Source organism: Asparagus officinalis, chromosome 9, assembly GCF_001876935.1.
Source record: "Asparagus officinalis chromosome 9, Aspof.V1, whole genome shotgun sequence".
Taxonomy (NCBI): domain Eukaryota; kingdom Viridiplantae; phylum Streptophyta; class Magnoliopsida; order Asparagales; family Asparagaceae; genus Asparagus; species Asparagus officinalis.
This window is the reverse complement of record NC_033802.1, coordinates 63,097,216-63,114,185: the sequence shown is the minus strand read 5'-3', so window position 1 is coordinate 63,114,185 and position 16,970 is coordinate 63,097,216. Positions and strand designations below refer to the sequence as shown.

General features: G+C 39.0%; 1 protein-coding gene across 1 annotated transcript in view; it reads left to right on the top strand.

The window, feature by feature from the left end:
* LOC109824798 (long chain base biosynthesis protein 2d-like) overlaps positions 47–16,970 on the top strand; it is a 30,833-nt gene continuing 13,909 nt past the window's right edge. The window contains exon 1 of the mRNA XM_020391442.1: positions 47–104. Coding sequence (XP_020247031.1) covers positions 51–104 — 54 coding nt within the window. The 5' untranslated portion in view covers positions 47–50. The remainder of the gene's footprint in view (positions 105–16,970) is intronic.

The window sequence follows — 16,970 nt, the reverse complement described above, 5'->3', positions numbered from 1 at the left end:
TAGCTCTCACCACCTACCTGAGCTACGCCATCCTCTTCGCTTTCGGCTACATGAGGGACTTCTTCAGGAAAATCCTAGATTTTCCCAAGTCCATGAACGTCGGGGTAAATTAATATTTGGTTTTTTTTATATCGGTATTTTAAACTGATCTTTTTTATTGGGCAAACTGATGAAAAGAACACAGCTATATATCTCATTTAGTTTTTTATGTATGTTAATTAAGTAGCGAATCATAAATGTTACATGGCATTTGAAACCTTGCGCGCGTTATTACTATATGGCGTACTGAATATATATTATTTCAATATATATAGCATACATTATTTCAAACATAACTTATGTTAACGGAAACATGTAATTATTTTATCCTATATTGCATTTTTGAAGGCTAGAAATAGTTCAATGTTTACCTCTGGACTGTTTGTTAATTCTTTGTTTTTTGATAGCCATTTTCAGACTGTTTGTTAGCTAACTGACGGACTTTTACAGTGTTGTTACTGATATTTGGTGGCATATTGTCACGGCCGTACCTAAAAATTTTGGGGCCCAAGACGAAATATTAGATGAGGCCTAAGTGATACAACTCATAATAGATTTTATCTCATTCTTCTTATCTTTTGAGCTGCAAAATTACTAATTAAAGTCTTATATTTAATATTTTCTAACATATTATTTTTAATAGATAATATTGCTAAACCATTCAATCTATCTTGTAACATGAACGATGTTAAATAAGATTTTAGTAATTTTAATGTTGAAAAACTTCTTTCAGCGGAAGCAACTGTTACGAGTATAGTCAATAATACACGATAAGCAATACAAGTATTTGGAAAAGAATCTAACCACTTTATAAAGTTCAACACTTCAATTAGACTATTAATCTCTACTTTTAAAATTTCCCTAAGCACTGTAAATTCTGAAAACAAATTAAGTCCACTAATATCTAAATGTTCATCATGTTTTAGTGCATTTTCGAGATTAAGACAATATTCTTTCAATTCAATATCATCTAAAGCTTTTAATTTTTTCAAATCAAACAAAAAACCAAAAAATTTCATACGTTTTAAATTGTTCAAACCTACTTTTAATTGAGCCCAGCGATTTATCAACTATATATAAGAAATATTCAATACAAAAAGATTCTTCAGCGTTCAATATTGTTTCATTACTAATATTTTCATCAAATTAATTTTTTCTATGAATTTTACGTTTTTCACGAAATATAGATTGTACATTCATTTCAATAGCAAGTTCTTTAGTTGAATTCAAAACAGACATAATTTTGTCTATAATTTTCTAAATATACAATAAGATCCTTTAATTAATCTATGACAATATCAATATGCATATATTTAAATCGTAAGATTTTACTAACTGAATTAACAGCAAACAATATGTCATACCAAATATTTATAGCTAATAAGAATTCAAAATTTTCAATCTCATAAGTTACTAAGCAATTAGCTTCACTTTTTATCTTTGGATCTTCACTAATTTTTGCTAATTGAATCAAAGCATCTCTTATATTTGGAGCTTGAAATTTTATTGCTTTAACATTTTTAGTCCGACCTTCCCATCTAGTTTGACATAAGATATGGAACTTGTTTGCGTCGAAAGTTGCTATTTTCATTGCTATCGAATCTATTACAACTTTAGTCGTTACAATAAACTCGAATAAAATAAAAAGTTGATCTTTGTATAAGATCTCCTTACACAATAAAAATAAAAAAAAAGAATTTACAACTTTATCAAACAAACGCAGAGATCGTCTATCGGTCTTCTGCTTGCATGGGATCTTTGCCTGTGCCGGGGTTTATCCGTGGACCGCCTTTGATCTGGATCCGGTTGATGAAAAATTCGGCAGAGCTTCGTCTTCACCGAGGAAGTATTTGATTTGAAGCGCTGAGATCGACCAAGCGAAATCAGGGCTCTTCTCGAGATTAAGACCAAGCCTAATCTCAAGGGACGGACGGGAATGGGTATCGGATCTCTCGAACTCTCCTTCTTTATGCCCAAGAACTCGCCAAGATCTGTCAACCCTCGCTGAAATTCGTGCTCCTTTGACTCCACAATCCGGCATCACCTCCTCGTCTTGATAATCGATCGCCAGTTTGTTTGCGTCGAAAGTTGCTATTTTCATTGCTATCGAATCTATTACAACTTTAGTCGTTACAATAAACTCGAATAAAATAAAAAGTTGATCTTTGTATAAGATCTCCTTACACAATGAAAATAAAAAAAAGAATTTACAACTTTATCAAACAAACGCAGAGATCGTTTATCGGTCTTCTGCTTGCGTGGGATCTTTGCCTGTGCCGGGGTTTATCCGTGGACCGCCTTAGATCTGGATCCGGTTGATGAAAAATTCGACAGAGCTTCGTCTTCACCGAGGAAGTATTTGATTTAAAGCGCTGAGATCGACCAAGCGAAATCAGGGCTCTTCTCGAGATTAAGACCAAGCCTAATCTCAAGGGACGGACGGGAACGGGCGTCGGATCTCTCGAACTCTCCTTCTTTATGCCGAAGAACTCGCCAAGATCTGTCAACCCTCGCTGAAATTCGTGCTCCTTTGACGGAAAATTCCGACCCGCGGTTACTGTAGCGCGGGTCAGTTTGAGATATCTGTGATATTTTGGTCATAACTCTTTCGTACGACCTCTGATTAGGCTGATTCAAGATGCGTTGGAAAGCTAACGAAGAGATCTACAACTTTTAGGTTTTGAGATTTTTCAGATTCAAATCGCAGCATAGTCAAAACTTCACTTCTTTGTGCGGTCAGATCACTATAGCGCGTTCCGACCCGCGGTTACTGTAGCAGCCAATCCGACCCGCGGTACTGTAGCAGCTAATCTGACCCCGCGGTACTGTAGCAACCGCCCGACCCGCGCACTGTAGCAACCGTCCGACCCGCGGTTACTGTAACAGCCTTAACTCACTCATCCGACCTCGGAATGAGGTGATTCAAGATGCGTTGGAAAGCCAACGAGGAGATCTACAGGCTCCCATAATTGAATCATATTTGGAATAAATGGGACACGAGGGGTGCTCCGCCTTTTGTAAATGACGTGGGGTTCCCGATCAGCTCTCGTTTCCGTTATTCCGAAGTTCCGTTGCTTCGTATGATCCGTCGACTCACTTCATGTATTTGTCGTTGTCAAACGAGCTCCTGTGACTCTAATAGCGACATTTATCATCTTCTCTCTGTCTCGAGCTGTGTGCGGACACCCATAGGCATTTTTAGACGCCTACAGATACCCCCTCGAAAGTATTTCAGACTCATTCTTTTATAAAGGAGTATGGAATGCTTTGGATAAGATAGGTCATCTCCGCAATTTCGTAGAGTGACCTTGAACTATCTCAATCCTTAATTTCTTCAGCCTTCAATCTATTCATTGTTTCATCGAATAGATAAAGTTCTTCCGGCGTTGCGTTTATCGTCTGACCGTTATCAAAATCTTAAACTGAGATTGGTGTGTAAGTTTCTGAACTTAGATCGTGCCATTGAGTTGACTTTGAACTGATCATCTTCGTCAGAAATTCATATCTGAATCTGATTGAACTCCCTGAAATCATTGTTTTCCTTAATTTGGCAAGATTGCTGATGCATTGACTGGCATCGATCTTTACTGTAACGCGTTGTATGGCGTTGACTTTTGTTAAAGTCTACACAGTTTAAGCTCTTAAGGTATTGGAGCGTGGCGGTCCCAAATGTTGGGCTGCAGGACCAACTATTAAAGCTGATTCATCTGCATGTATGGATCTTATCCCGAAGTCGTTGGATGCTCAATTCTCGAAATTTCTGATTGAACTCCCTGAAATCATTGTTTTCCTTAATTTGGCAAGATTGTTGATGCGTTGACTGGCATCGATCTTTACTGGCATCGATCTTAAGGTATTGGAGCGTGACGGTCCCAAATGTTGGGCTGCAGGACCAACTATTAAAGCTGATTCATCTGCATGTATGGATCTTATCCCGAAGTCGTTGGATGCTCAATTCTCGAAATTAACTAATGAAGCTGATACGTCAATGACTCACGTTTATAGAATTTTTGGCAAATTCTCAGCCATCAACGGGTTTGATAAGCCTTTACCGACTACCGTTTGAGTCGGGCTAGCATGCAGATTGTTTAGACCCGTTCTGCACGTAACGTTGTGCTAAAAGAGTTAACTCTTTTAGTGCTACGATATTGAATACGTAGACTTCGTCTTTCTCCTGTGAAAAGACTAAACAACGACGTGTATCAGACGTTGACTTAGGATTTTTGGCAAATTACTTAGGGTTCGGAATAAAATTCCCCGCGCGTGTGAGGCGCGGATTTTGGCGTTATTAGTAACGGCCTGCCACAATGTCGAATATGTGGGCTTTTGTTCTTTTTACGGTTAAGAGCTAACCGGCAACGCGTGTTAGGCGTTGACTTATCCCTGCTCAGGATTCGGGATAAAATTCCCCATGCATAAAAGGCATGGATTTTTGTTGCTACGATGCTGAATACGTAGACTCGGTCGTTTTTACGGGAACGAACCACCCAGCAACGCGGGTTAAGCGTTGACTTATCCCTACTTAGGCTTCGGGATAAAATGCCCCAGACTGGATTCTGGTGTCTTTTTCAATCGGTGAAAGACTAAACCGGCAACGCGTGTTAGGCGTTGACTTATCCCTACTCAGGATTCGGGATAAAATCCCCCGTGCGTGTGAGGCACGGATTTTAGAAGTTTGAAAAAGCGGAGTCTTCTCTTGGGGCAAAGACGAACCCGATGCGGGAGAGGAAGAATTTTACATTCTATCTCCCAAAGCTGAAGAGGAAGAATTTTATATTCTATCTCCAGTTACAATTGAAAACTCAAAGTGGGATCTCCACTTCAAGAATCCGAGAAGGTGAAACTAAGAGTGGGATCTCCACTTCGAGAATCAAAAAGATTCGGATAATCCTAATTGTCGGAAGGTTTGATTATCGAACTAAAGATGAATTTCTCATTTATCGAGAGTGAATTCTGGTTTTGATCCTTACTGTAGGAAGGTTTGACCAAGCGGGAGTTTGAGGTGACCCTAACTGTAAGAAGGTTTGATCACTCGATTTGAAAGTGGACCTCTCGTTCATTGGAGGAATCGAGAGGGGATTTTGATTGTGGTCCTAACTGTAAGAAGGTTTGACCAAATGGACAGTGGGAGTGGGAGTACAAATCACAATGTGAGTGTTGACTTGTACAAATCACTCAGTAGGGGTTCTTAGTGTCAAGTGATAAGGACTTAACACGAAGGGGTTTGATAATTCGTCAAAGATTGACAGATGATAATTCCAAGCATTATATCCGGACTCTAACCATGAAAGTGTTGAGTGCATGAACATAGCGGAAGTTTGAATGAATTAAACCGGAAAGAATTTTGGTGATCCTATCGTCGGTTAGTCTGATCGATGGGGGATTTTTGTGGTGGTGGCGACTGTGAGTCGTCGAACACCAATGGAAGTTTTGTGAGAGAAGATTGATCCAACGAAGTGATCGAATCTCATCTCAGCAAGAGAGTGTTCGGAAATCACAATGGGTTTAGTGTTTATCACTTTATTCATAATGATCGGGTTATCCCTAAGAAAATTACATGTAATATTCTTCCGGAAACTTCCTGTTACATGAATCATCCACCCCCAGCTTCTTTCGTGAAACTAGGTCTAACATTATACCGAGTTACATGATCGGGTTATCCTTAAGAATATTACGTGTAAAAATTCTCCAGGAACTTCCCGTCAACGGTAGGAAACAGTTTAGACTCATATACCAATTGGAGTATCAGGGAGCAGTTTAACCTCTTATATCGGTCGGAGGATTAAGAAGCAGTTTATACTCTTATACTTGTCAGAGTGTTCATTCTCGGATCCGAAGTCTTTTGCTGCCTTCGGGGTTGTTGTTGCGATGTCTGGTTAACGTCTACAACCGCTGCATGTGCCTTTCCTTTACCACGGGAGGCAAAGTTTGAGTTCGGAAGATTCGCCGTCGGTTGGCTCCTCTCGGCTTTCTTCCTTCGGAGGAAGCGTTCGGCCCGCTCTCCGCGCGTCTTCAACTCTTTCCAAGTGTTGGACGGTGCGACTCCCATAACTTCTAATATCTCAATAGATAGGTTGTTATGACATGTCTGGAGGATGAAGTCCTCCGTGATCGGATCTCGGCAGTTCATTGCTTTATTCCGAAAGCGCTTGACGAAGTCGTCGACTGTCTCGTCATCTTCTTGTTTCTCATCGAAAAGTGTCCTGATGGATACCTCATCGTCGTCATCAAAGAAACTGCCAAGGAATGAGCTCTCCATATCGTCCCAGTTGTTAATACTTCCGGGCTTGAGACGGCGGTACCAATCGAAGGCCGGCCCGCGAAGGGTGCCAACGAATGACCGAACCATCAAGGCTTCATTGCCGGAGATCATACCCAAGTGGGACTTGAAGTAGATCAGATGTTGAGTGGGTGAACCCTTCCCGTCAAACGGCGTGAAGTTAATCAAGTTGAACTTCGCCGGGTATGCTATTGAGTCCCACTCTCTTGGATATGGACATGGAATGCCAGTCCTCTTTACCTCTCGATCAGACATTAGAGCGTTGATTTTACTCTCGAGATCTTTCATTTTCTCATCCTCGCTCGTATCGGGCTTTGGACGATTCTTAAGAGGAATAACGGGGCCACCCCCAGCGTTGTCGTCTTTAGTGGGGCCACCCCCAGCGTTTTGGTCAACGAGAGGGTTATCAGCATTAAGGCGTTCATCCACATCTGAATCGCTACCTACTTGGTTAGCAGCGTTGCGACGGCTGGATTCGCCCATTTGATTGGAAAGAGCCTGAATCTGTCGGTCGTGCTCTTCCTTCATCTGTTGCATAGCCGTTTCTATTTCGAATTTAAATGCTTGCTTCTGCTTCGCTAGAGCATCCTCAACCATTTTAGTTGCTTCTTCGGTGTTAATCATAAACACTTCGCGGGATTGCCCTGGGCTAGATACCGTATTGTCAGAAGCGACTGCAGAGTTAGCATCCGATGCTTCATCGTCCGAGGATAACCCTCTCTGCATTCTTTGGTAGTCCCTGCGTCTAGTGGTCCCTGATCGCAACCGGGTTAGACGATGAGATATAAGCGGGTCAGAGCTAGAAGGTCGAACAACCGATCTCTTTTTACGGAGACGCTTTGGTTTGGACTTAGTCATTCCATTGGAGATCCTCTCGGATACGGAGACCCTCTGCGGAGCGGTCTTGGGGCAACTGCACGCTGATAATACTGCCCTGATTAGTTCGACGCAGGGGTAGTGAGATTTGGTTTCTCGGGCATATCTCTTCAGAGACTCGTTCATACCCCCAGCCCGATAGTACAACTCATCGATCAGATGACCGGAGCAACCTATCGTTTGTTGACATGACTCCCCTGGTATAACGTTGTCATCGTCAGATGAATACGTTTCTTTCAGGGGATTTGCCGCTTTATTAGCATTCTTAAGAGTCACGTGTTTAGAACTACGCTTTTGGGAGCGCAGGATCTCAACAGGCTCTTGGTTTTGGATACACACCCCCAGGCGGGTGGAAATTGGAGTTTTCCCTTTATGAGAAGGCTTGAAATTGTTGCGAGGGCGTGTGTGACCCCCAGCTCGACGAGTCGCTCGGGGTTCAGTCACCGGACCCAAGCGTTCTTCGATCAGAACTTTGCCTCGATCCTTGTGCAAAGGACCAAGGCGATCGACTATCCTCACCTTGAATCGGGACAAATCCACGCTGTCACGGTGCCTCGCCGGAGGTACGAAACTCGAAGGGATCGACGAAACATGTTTATAACGTCTTCTGTCTTTACCCTGGCGCGGGTTAGACTTGAGTGACCCGCGGGTTGGAGGGTCGGATCCAGGTGACCCGCAAAGTGGCGGGTCGGATTTGGGTGACCCGCAAAGTGGAAAGTCGGATCCAAGTGACCTGTGAATTGGTGGGTCGGATCTGGGTGACCTGCGAATCGACGGGTCGGATTGGAGTGACCTGCAAATTGGCGGGTCGGATTGAAGTGACCTGCGCGCCGGCGGGTCGGATTCAAGTGACCCGCGATTCTCGATCTTTTCGGCCGCCGTTTTGGACTTTGGCCTCCATGTTTGATGCAGTCTTGGTTGTTTCTTAGCTATGTCCTTCTTCTGCATCTTTTGTGCTTTTTGCACAAGAATTCGCGTGCGCGCAAGCGCGCAGCGCTTTTGAATTCGTTCCTCCAGAGTTGGACGGATCTTTTTGATTTGGATCCATTCATTTGCTATTGGTTTGGAGGGGAGGACATATGTCCGCTGTTGGGGTGCTTGGCGTTGCCTAATTTTCAGATCCGCCTCGTAACGGATCCCGTCAATTGACTCCAAGGCTCTAGCGAGTTGGCGCGCACAGCGTTGGCGCTGCCTTTGCCGATCTCTCTTCGATAAAATGAGTGCGCCTTCTGTACTCAACTCCTTGATTGAGGAGGAGTTCGGATCTGCAGATCCGGACTCATTGGAGGCCGGAAGGGCATTGCAAGGTTCAGCTACCGCAACAACGGGGGCGTTGATCTTCCTTCGCTTGCGAAAGGCGGAGGATCTGGAGGAGGAAGACGACAGATATTCCTTGAACTTCAGTTGGTCGAACTCGTATTCGACCACTTCTTCAACCGGGATGCAGATCCGAGGTTGCGACACGACAGCTCTGGCAGCGAAGCTGTTGGCTCCCACTGTGGTCGCCAGTTTGTTTGCGTCGAAAATTGTTGTATTCATTGTGGTATTCATTACAACTTCGGTCGTTACAGACTCATTGGAGGCCGGAAGGGCGTTGTAAGGCTTAGCTACCGTAACAACGGGGGCGTTGATCTTCCTTCGCTTGCGAGAGGCGGAGGATCTGGAGGAGGAGGACGACAGATATTCCTCGAACTTCAGTTGGTCGAACTCGTATTCGACCACTTCTTCAACCGGGATGTAGATCCGAGGTTGCGACACGACAGCTCCGGTAGCGAAGCTGTTGGCTCCCACTGTGGTCGCCAGTTTGTTTGCGTCGAAAGTTGCTATTTTCATTGCTATCGAATCTATTACAACTTTAGTCGTTACAATAAACTCGAATAAAATAAAAAGTTGATCTTTGTATAAGATCTCCTTACACAATGAAAATAAAAAAAAGAATTTACAACTTTATCAAACAAACGCAGAGATCGTTTATCGGTCTTCTGCTTGCGTGGGATCTTTGCCTGTGCCGGGGTTTATCCGTGGACCGCCTTTGATCTGGATCCGGTTGATGAAAAATTCGGTAGTGCTTCATCTTCACCGAGGAAGTATTTGATTTGAAGCGCTGAGATCGACCAAGCGAAATCAGGGCTCTTCTCGAGATTAAGACCAAGCCTAATCTCAAGGGACGGACGAGAATGGGTGTCGGATCTCTCGAACTCTCCTTCTTTATGCCGAAGAACTCGCCAAGATCTGTCAACCCTCGCTGAAATTCGTGCTCCTTTGACTCCACAATCCGGCAGCACCTCCTCGTCTTGATAATCAATCGCCCCTCAGAAATGAGCACCCGAGCTCGTATTTATAAGCTTCAGAAGCGGTTATTTGGATGAGAACAAGTGATTTGGCTCTATCTTCAGTTAATAACTGATTAACCATGCTAGGGGATGATATCAAGTCAGTTTGGATGCTCAGGAACGACCAAATCCCGAGAAAAACCGTCAAAAACCGAACTGGGGTCGAAACAGCGCGCGCAGGAAAAATCCGACCCGCGGTTACTGTAGCGCGGGGCGGAAAAATCCCGAACTGGGGTCGAAACAGCGCGCGCAGGAAAAATCCGACCCGCGGTTACTGTAGCGCGGGTCGGAAAATCCCGACCCGCTGTTACTGTAGCGCGGGTCGGAAAATTCCGACCCGCTGTTACTGTAGCGTTGGTCAGTTTGAGATATCTGTGGTATTTTGATCATAACTCTTTCGTACGACCTCCAATTAGGCTGATTCAAGATGCGTTGGAAAGCTAACGAAGTGATCTACAACTTTTATGTTTTGATATTTTTCAGATTCAAATCGCAGCATAGTCAAAACTTCACTTCTTTATGCGGTCAGATCACTATAGCGCGGTCCGACCCGCGGTTACTGTAGCAGCCAATCCGAGCTGCGTTACTGTAGCAGCTAATCCGACCCGCGTTATTGTAGCAGCTAATCTGACCCCGCGGTACTGTAGCACCAGTCCGACCCGCGCACTGTAGCAACCGTCCGACCCGCGGTTACTGTAACAGCATTAACTCACTCATCCGACCTCGGAATGAGGTGATTCAAGATGCGTTGGAAAGCCAACGAGGAGATCTACAGGCTCCCATAATTGAATCATATTTGGAATAAATGGGACACGAGGGGTGCTACGCCTTTTGTAAACGACGTGGGGTTCCTGATCAGCTCTCGTTTCCGTTATTCCGAAGTTCCGTTGCTTTGTATGATCCATCGACTCACTTCATGTATTTGTCGTTGTCAAACGAGCTCCTGCGACTCTAATAGCGACATTTATCATCTTCTCTCTGTCTCGAGCTGTGTACGGACACCCATAGGCATTTTTAGACGCCTACAGAACTCCTCGTGAAAACTTAAACTAGAGCACCTAATGAGCATATCATCTACGACATTTAAAACAAAAATTATTGTCAAATGCCAAAGTAAATGCATCAGCTTCTTCTAGTATGAAACAATTAACACAGAAAATCCGTACACATCCAATTTTGATAATAGCTACATATCATACTCAAATTCGAATCCAGTATATCCATGAAAGATGTTTGGAAAATTAAAAATATTAAGGAAACGAGACATCATACTATTTGTTCTATATTACTTGAGAGAGATTAACAAGCAAACCCTAGAAATCGCGAAGACATGGGAAAAAAGAGTCACCTTTGAGAGAGGACTGTTGTCTGCTCACAAAGAAACCCTAGATTCTGAAATAGAGAGGAAATTTAGAAGCGGATGCAAATATTATTTATAGGTCACTGTGAATAACTCGTGACCGTCCGATAAATGAGCAGTGTGATTACGATTTCGGATCCCAATAACGGATTAGGTAGGCATTAACAACCGAACCGACCCGACCGCAAGCGCTGAATCCTCTCGACTCTGGAGAGGAAGCTGTTTATATTTTATAAATCCTTGCATCATTAGATGGCTGGAGCCTAGTGCTCAATCCCAGGTGGGCCCTATCCAAGCTGAGGCCCAAGGCAAATGTCTTAATTGCCTTAAGGTAGGGCCAGCCCTGCATATTGTCATATGAACTTATATATATGCTTTTCTGCAACGGGATATGTAAACTTGTAATGCTATAATTGGACATGCGTGATACCGATCCTCGTTAGTAAATTTATAGATTTTTATTAAATATTAATGTTTTATTAAATCTATTTTTAATATTGAAATCATTTTTTCTATTTATTAATTATGTTCATTTTTTATATTTGTTTTAAATTTGAAAAATAACAAAATGCATATAGTAAATTGGGGTTTTCTATAGAAACCATCTTTAAAATAAGGTTATTCTATCCAAACCACATTTGATTCTCATTTATTCGTAAACTATCTTTAAACGTTTTTTTCATTGCAACAAACCACTTATACTCACTTTTTTTTTTGGTTAACTTCTTTTTTTTGGTTTTTCTATAATAATTAGTTATTAAAAAAAGACCCTAAGTATATTAGAGAGATGATCATTAGTGGAGGTTAGATGAGATCAATTACTCAAAAAAATTAACTGAAAAGTGGTCCAGGTGATTAATTACAATAAAAACTCCTTGATGATTTATGTATAAATTAAAATCAAAGATGGTTTGTGTAGAATGGCACTATTTTAAAGGTGGTTTCTATGAAAAAAACATAGCAAATTATATATGTTACTAGGTAGGATGCAAGTGCAGTGCACCTGATCAAATATCATGGGTCTTAATTTTTATGGATATTTTTTACTGTCAAAGTTATATAACTTAGAAATTAGGACATAATCACCAATACTTTTTATTGTAAGGCCTTATTTCTTGTCCAATAAATACATGTTTAAACCACCAACGACAATAATCATATTGGAGGCATATAAATTGTTAACTTGGTCACTGACCTCACACATGTAACTAGAGAATAAATCTAGAGTAAAAGATTAGAATTGAGATGGTAGTATCCTGTAGGTACACAAATAAATTCTAAAAATAATAATTAAAGCTATTAAGCATCAAATACTATTTCATGTAAGAAAGTAAAATAATCTATAGTCTATATACATATATAGCCAGTCAAATAGTATTAACTCCATACATATTATGTAGTAAGTTAAAAGAAATTTAAGAAATTTTATACAAAATTAAGGAATTTTATAGGAATAATCCTTAAGTGAACTATTCGAGGGTATACTAACTCCATAATAAAGATAGAGGGTATGATCTATCCACTTTTTTTTTTTTGACTTGTATCGCGCTCTATTTACGCGACACAAAAATGTGGCGGAGGTGACAAATAAACTATACCTTTGTTATGGTGTCAGTGTTGGCCCATGATGGGGATTTTGTTCCGTTTAAAGCCTAGATTGTGCATATACCCATAATGATATTTTTTCCTTTTAAAAAAAGTTGGTCTAAATAAAAAAAAGTAGTTGGGGCATTTGCATACATACCCCTTAAATCTTTCAACACTACAAAACTTTTGTCACTTTACTAATTATTATAGACAGTGATTTAAAGATAAAACCAACTCTTAATTATCAATTTCTTATCTCTTATTAATCCAATTTTATGTGCAATTAAGCAAAAATGTGTACCAACTCTTAATTATCAATTTCTTATCTCTTATTAATCCAATTTTATGTGCAATTAAGCAAAAATGTGTATGTTCATTACTTTGTAATTTAAAAACATTAGAATAAGTTAAAAATATGTGCAATTAAGCAAAAATGTGTATGTTCATTACTTTGTAATTTAAAAACATTAGAATAAGTTAAAAAAAATTTCATCTCTTTACTAATTACTATAGATAGATACATTTTAAGATTTAAACTAACTCCTAATTAATAATTTATTCTCTTGTAGTTTAAATATATTAGGATAGGTTAACAAGTTTTCACATTTTACTAATTATCATAGATGATTAAACTTAAAGATAAAACTCCTAATCATCAATTTCTTATTAGTATCAATTTAACATTTTCACATGCAATGAAACACATACATATGGTATATATTTAAATATTATTACCACAATTTCTCATTTAATTAATTATTTATATTAATTAGTATAGGATAACAACATATAATTTCTAAAAGGCTCAGGGTGCTTTTGTCCATGGAAAGTTTTTTCCAAACTCACATTTTAAAAAAGAGTATGATTTTTTAACAAGTCCTCAAATCTTAATTTCTTTCAACTGTCATTATTTGAACTTTTTGCTCTCTTTCCACCAACAGTTTCATCCTCACTATTTTCTTTATATATCAGCGTAAATAGTTGTATATAAATATGTGTATAGAATCTTGGTGGTCTAATTAGCTGTATTATAAAAAGAACTTATCATATTTTCTTTATGTCTTTTATAAGCTAAATAAAAATAGTTCAATTATGTAGGTGGGTTTAACCTATTTCCATGCTATGAAATGATTTAGAATAAGTCTTAAAGAAAGAGAGAAAACAAAAGGTAAAAGGGATTTTTTCATTAAATTACAAGTTTGTCTTTTCAATAACAAGAAGAAGTAAGCCATAACCTGAGTTGAGCTAGAATCCATTTAAGCGGATAGGAGAAATTGTCCTTCTAACTTTTTCTCTCATTCATTTTGGTTTGGGGTTCTTGAATCCACTTACTATCTGTAGGATGTGTGCTATGATATGTATCACATGTCAATACGAATTTCAAAGCAAAATATATAGATGAAAGCTGGTTGAACAATTAATCCTATCCACTAAAATGGATTCTAGCTCAACTCGACAGATTCTTTATTCATTCAAAGTTTTATTTGCCTTCACTTTTTTTTTCTATTTTAATAATATAAATATCCAACTACATGGGATCTTTTTGTAATATGAAGGATATTTAGGAACAGTAAAGTAAACAAAGAGTAGAAATAAAAGAAGAGGAAGAAAATAACTTCTCATCACCTTAATTTACAAATCTTGTTTGAATGATAAAAATTGAAAAAATGTTAAAGTTGAGATGACAAAATGATGTGTTATCTACTTTATTTCTGTCCTGTTGGGTAGTGAACCAGACGAAAATTGAATATTTAAACCTAAAACGAAAGGAAGAGAGTAAATAAAAAATTAATTTCTACCCGTTTACGTTCCATTCATGTTCCTGAGTGCCGAAAAAATTGAAAGTCATTGTTCAATTTTAGGTTTTACTTAATTAACATTTACTTCTTGGTTGTAAAATAACCGAAAATAACTTTAGAACTTTTCTAGAGTGAAAGGGGAAAAACAAAGGGGGAAAATCAAAGAGTTATTGGCACTCAATATCGCAAAGTTTATTGCTTCAAACCCTCTTCCACCCAAAGTTTACTCAACTTTAACTTTGATACCTTAAAATTTTTATCCACAAAATGTCCCAGTGTGTTGACCTCATTTTTAATTTTGATACCTTAGGGAGTTTTCCAAAAAACGCCCCAACATTTGCCTCATTTTTAAATTTGGTGCCCCAATGTTTTTTTGCCTGAAAAACGCCTCGAAGTTAAGCAAAATTTAACTTTGATAGTCGAAACTTTGACAAAATTTAATCTTTTATACAAAACTTTAACAAAATTTAACCGAAAATTGAGTGCGGGGTAATCAAAGTTAAATTTTGTTGAACTTTAGAGTATTCTTTGGAAAAAAAGAAACTTTGAGGCATCAACATTTAATTTTTTGCCATTTAGGGTACTTTATGGAAAAGGGGAAAAAAAACTTTAGAATAACAAAGTTAGAAATAAATAAACTTTAACGTTTTAAGTGCAGATAATTAACACCTGAAACAAGAAGATGTTCCTTATAAATTATAAATTTAACCTTGAATTTGCTACCGGGAGTGTAACAAATAGGGTAAAATTCACAAAAACCCTTGGAACTTGGGATTTTATTTCACATATACACACTTGTACATTGAGGTGCAATCCCGTAAACTTTAACCTTTCCTCATCGCACTTCTCACTTGTAATTTTCAAATAACTAAAATTTTTTAAAAGAAATTTTTTTTATATAAGTCACGGAGCTAGAAATTTACCCCTTGGGGGGGCGCTGTGTGTGGAGTGTGGTGGATATTACTTATTTAATTCATTAAAAAGAAATTTTTTGTTAGTCCATTAAATCTATAATATTTTCAAGTCCGTCCCTCATATTATTCTATTAGGCCCCCCAACTTTCATGATTATGAAACTATTCACAAGAATTAGAGAACTTAATAGCAATTTCATTGATTTGAGTGGCTGATTATAAAATAACTTAAGGATTTTGTGTGACTTTATAGCAATTTCAACGATTGAGGGACACATATCAAATCAAAAGTACAAATAACCTTTTTTGGGTGTGCTTGAGGTGTTGTTTGTGGTGGTCCTATTTTAAATCTTGTTAGGGCCCGTTTGGTTGGTTTCCTAAAAATCAAGAAAAGGAAATCGGTACAAGGAAATCAATAAAATAATATTTTTACCCATTTCCATCCCTAAAACTCACCCACAACATCTAATAAAATATTATTTTTATCTTCCAACTCATCTCATTTCATCTCCTTTCTTACATTTAAAAATAAACCAAACACAAGAAATGTGTCACATCATCCAACTCATCACAACTCATCTTATCCCATTTTTAAAAATCACACACATCATCCAATAATATTGTGACAACTCATCTCATCTCATTAAACATTCCTTTCCATCCATTTCCTCAAAAAAAAACAAGAAATTGGTTTCCTTAAGTACGTGTCACATCATCCAATAATATACCTCCAACTCATCTCATCTCATCTATTTTCCTATTTTTAAAAACGAACCAAACACAAACAACCTCAAAACATCATCCAATAATATACCTCCAATTCATTTCCTTATTTTTTTAACCAACCAAACAACCTCAAAACAATTTTTTTTTAAAATCACTCACATCATCCAATAATAAGTTGACAACTCATCTCATCTTATCTCCTATTCTACAATTTCTTTCTTTTTTAAACCAACCAAACAACCTCAAAACAAATATTATAGGAAATAGGTTTCCTATTCTTTGATTTCCCAAAAAAAATGGCCAAACGAACAGCCCCTTATTGTCATTTAACTGGCTGACTTACCCCCATCCGTAATTTTTGGGGTAAGATTTTAGTTTAATTTCCCTCTCATTTCCCTCCTCTACCATTCTAAATGGAACTCTCAAACAAAAGTAAACCAAATTTTCCTTCTCCTTCCTTTCTCTACCTTCCATCCAAACAGACTATAATGGTGTGTTTGGGAGTTTACTAAGGGAAGGGAAGGAAAGGTAAACAACGGGAAGAGAAGGGAAGGGAAGGGAAGGGAAGGGAAGAGAATTGTAATATGTTGTTTGGGAGTTGAGTAAGGTGAATGAAGGTGAAAGGAAGTAAATATATGTAAATTTACATAAATGATTTTATACTAATAACACATCAGCCCTTTTATTTGTTTTGATGGGGGTAAGAATGTCATTACACCCCTTTACCCTCCTTTACCCTCTTCTACCGCCCAAATCGGGGGGAAAGAAAACCAAGCAATTTTACCATCCTTTTCCCTTCCTTCCTCCTCTCTACCCTCCTTAAAAAAACTCTCAAACAAGATGAAAGCCGCATTTCTCTTCCCCTCCCCCTCTCTACCCTCCATCCAAACAGGGCATAAGGGAAGGGAAGGGGGGGAAGTGAAGGGGAGGAAAAGGAAGGGAACTTGTCAAATTTCCCCTCTTCTCATTTACCCCCTAGTTTGGGGTGTAAGATTTTAGTATAAATTTTCCTCATTTCCCTCCTCTACCCATCCAATAAAACTCTCAAATAAGATTA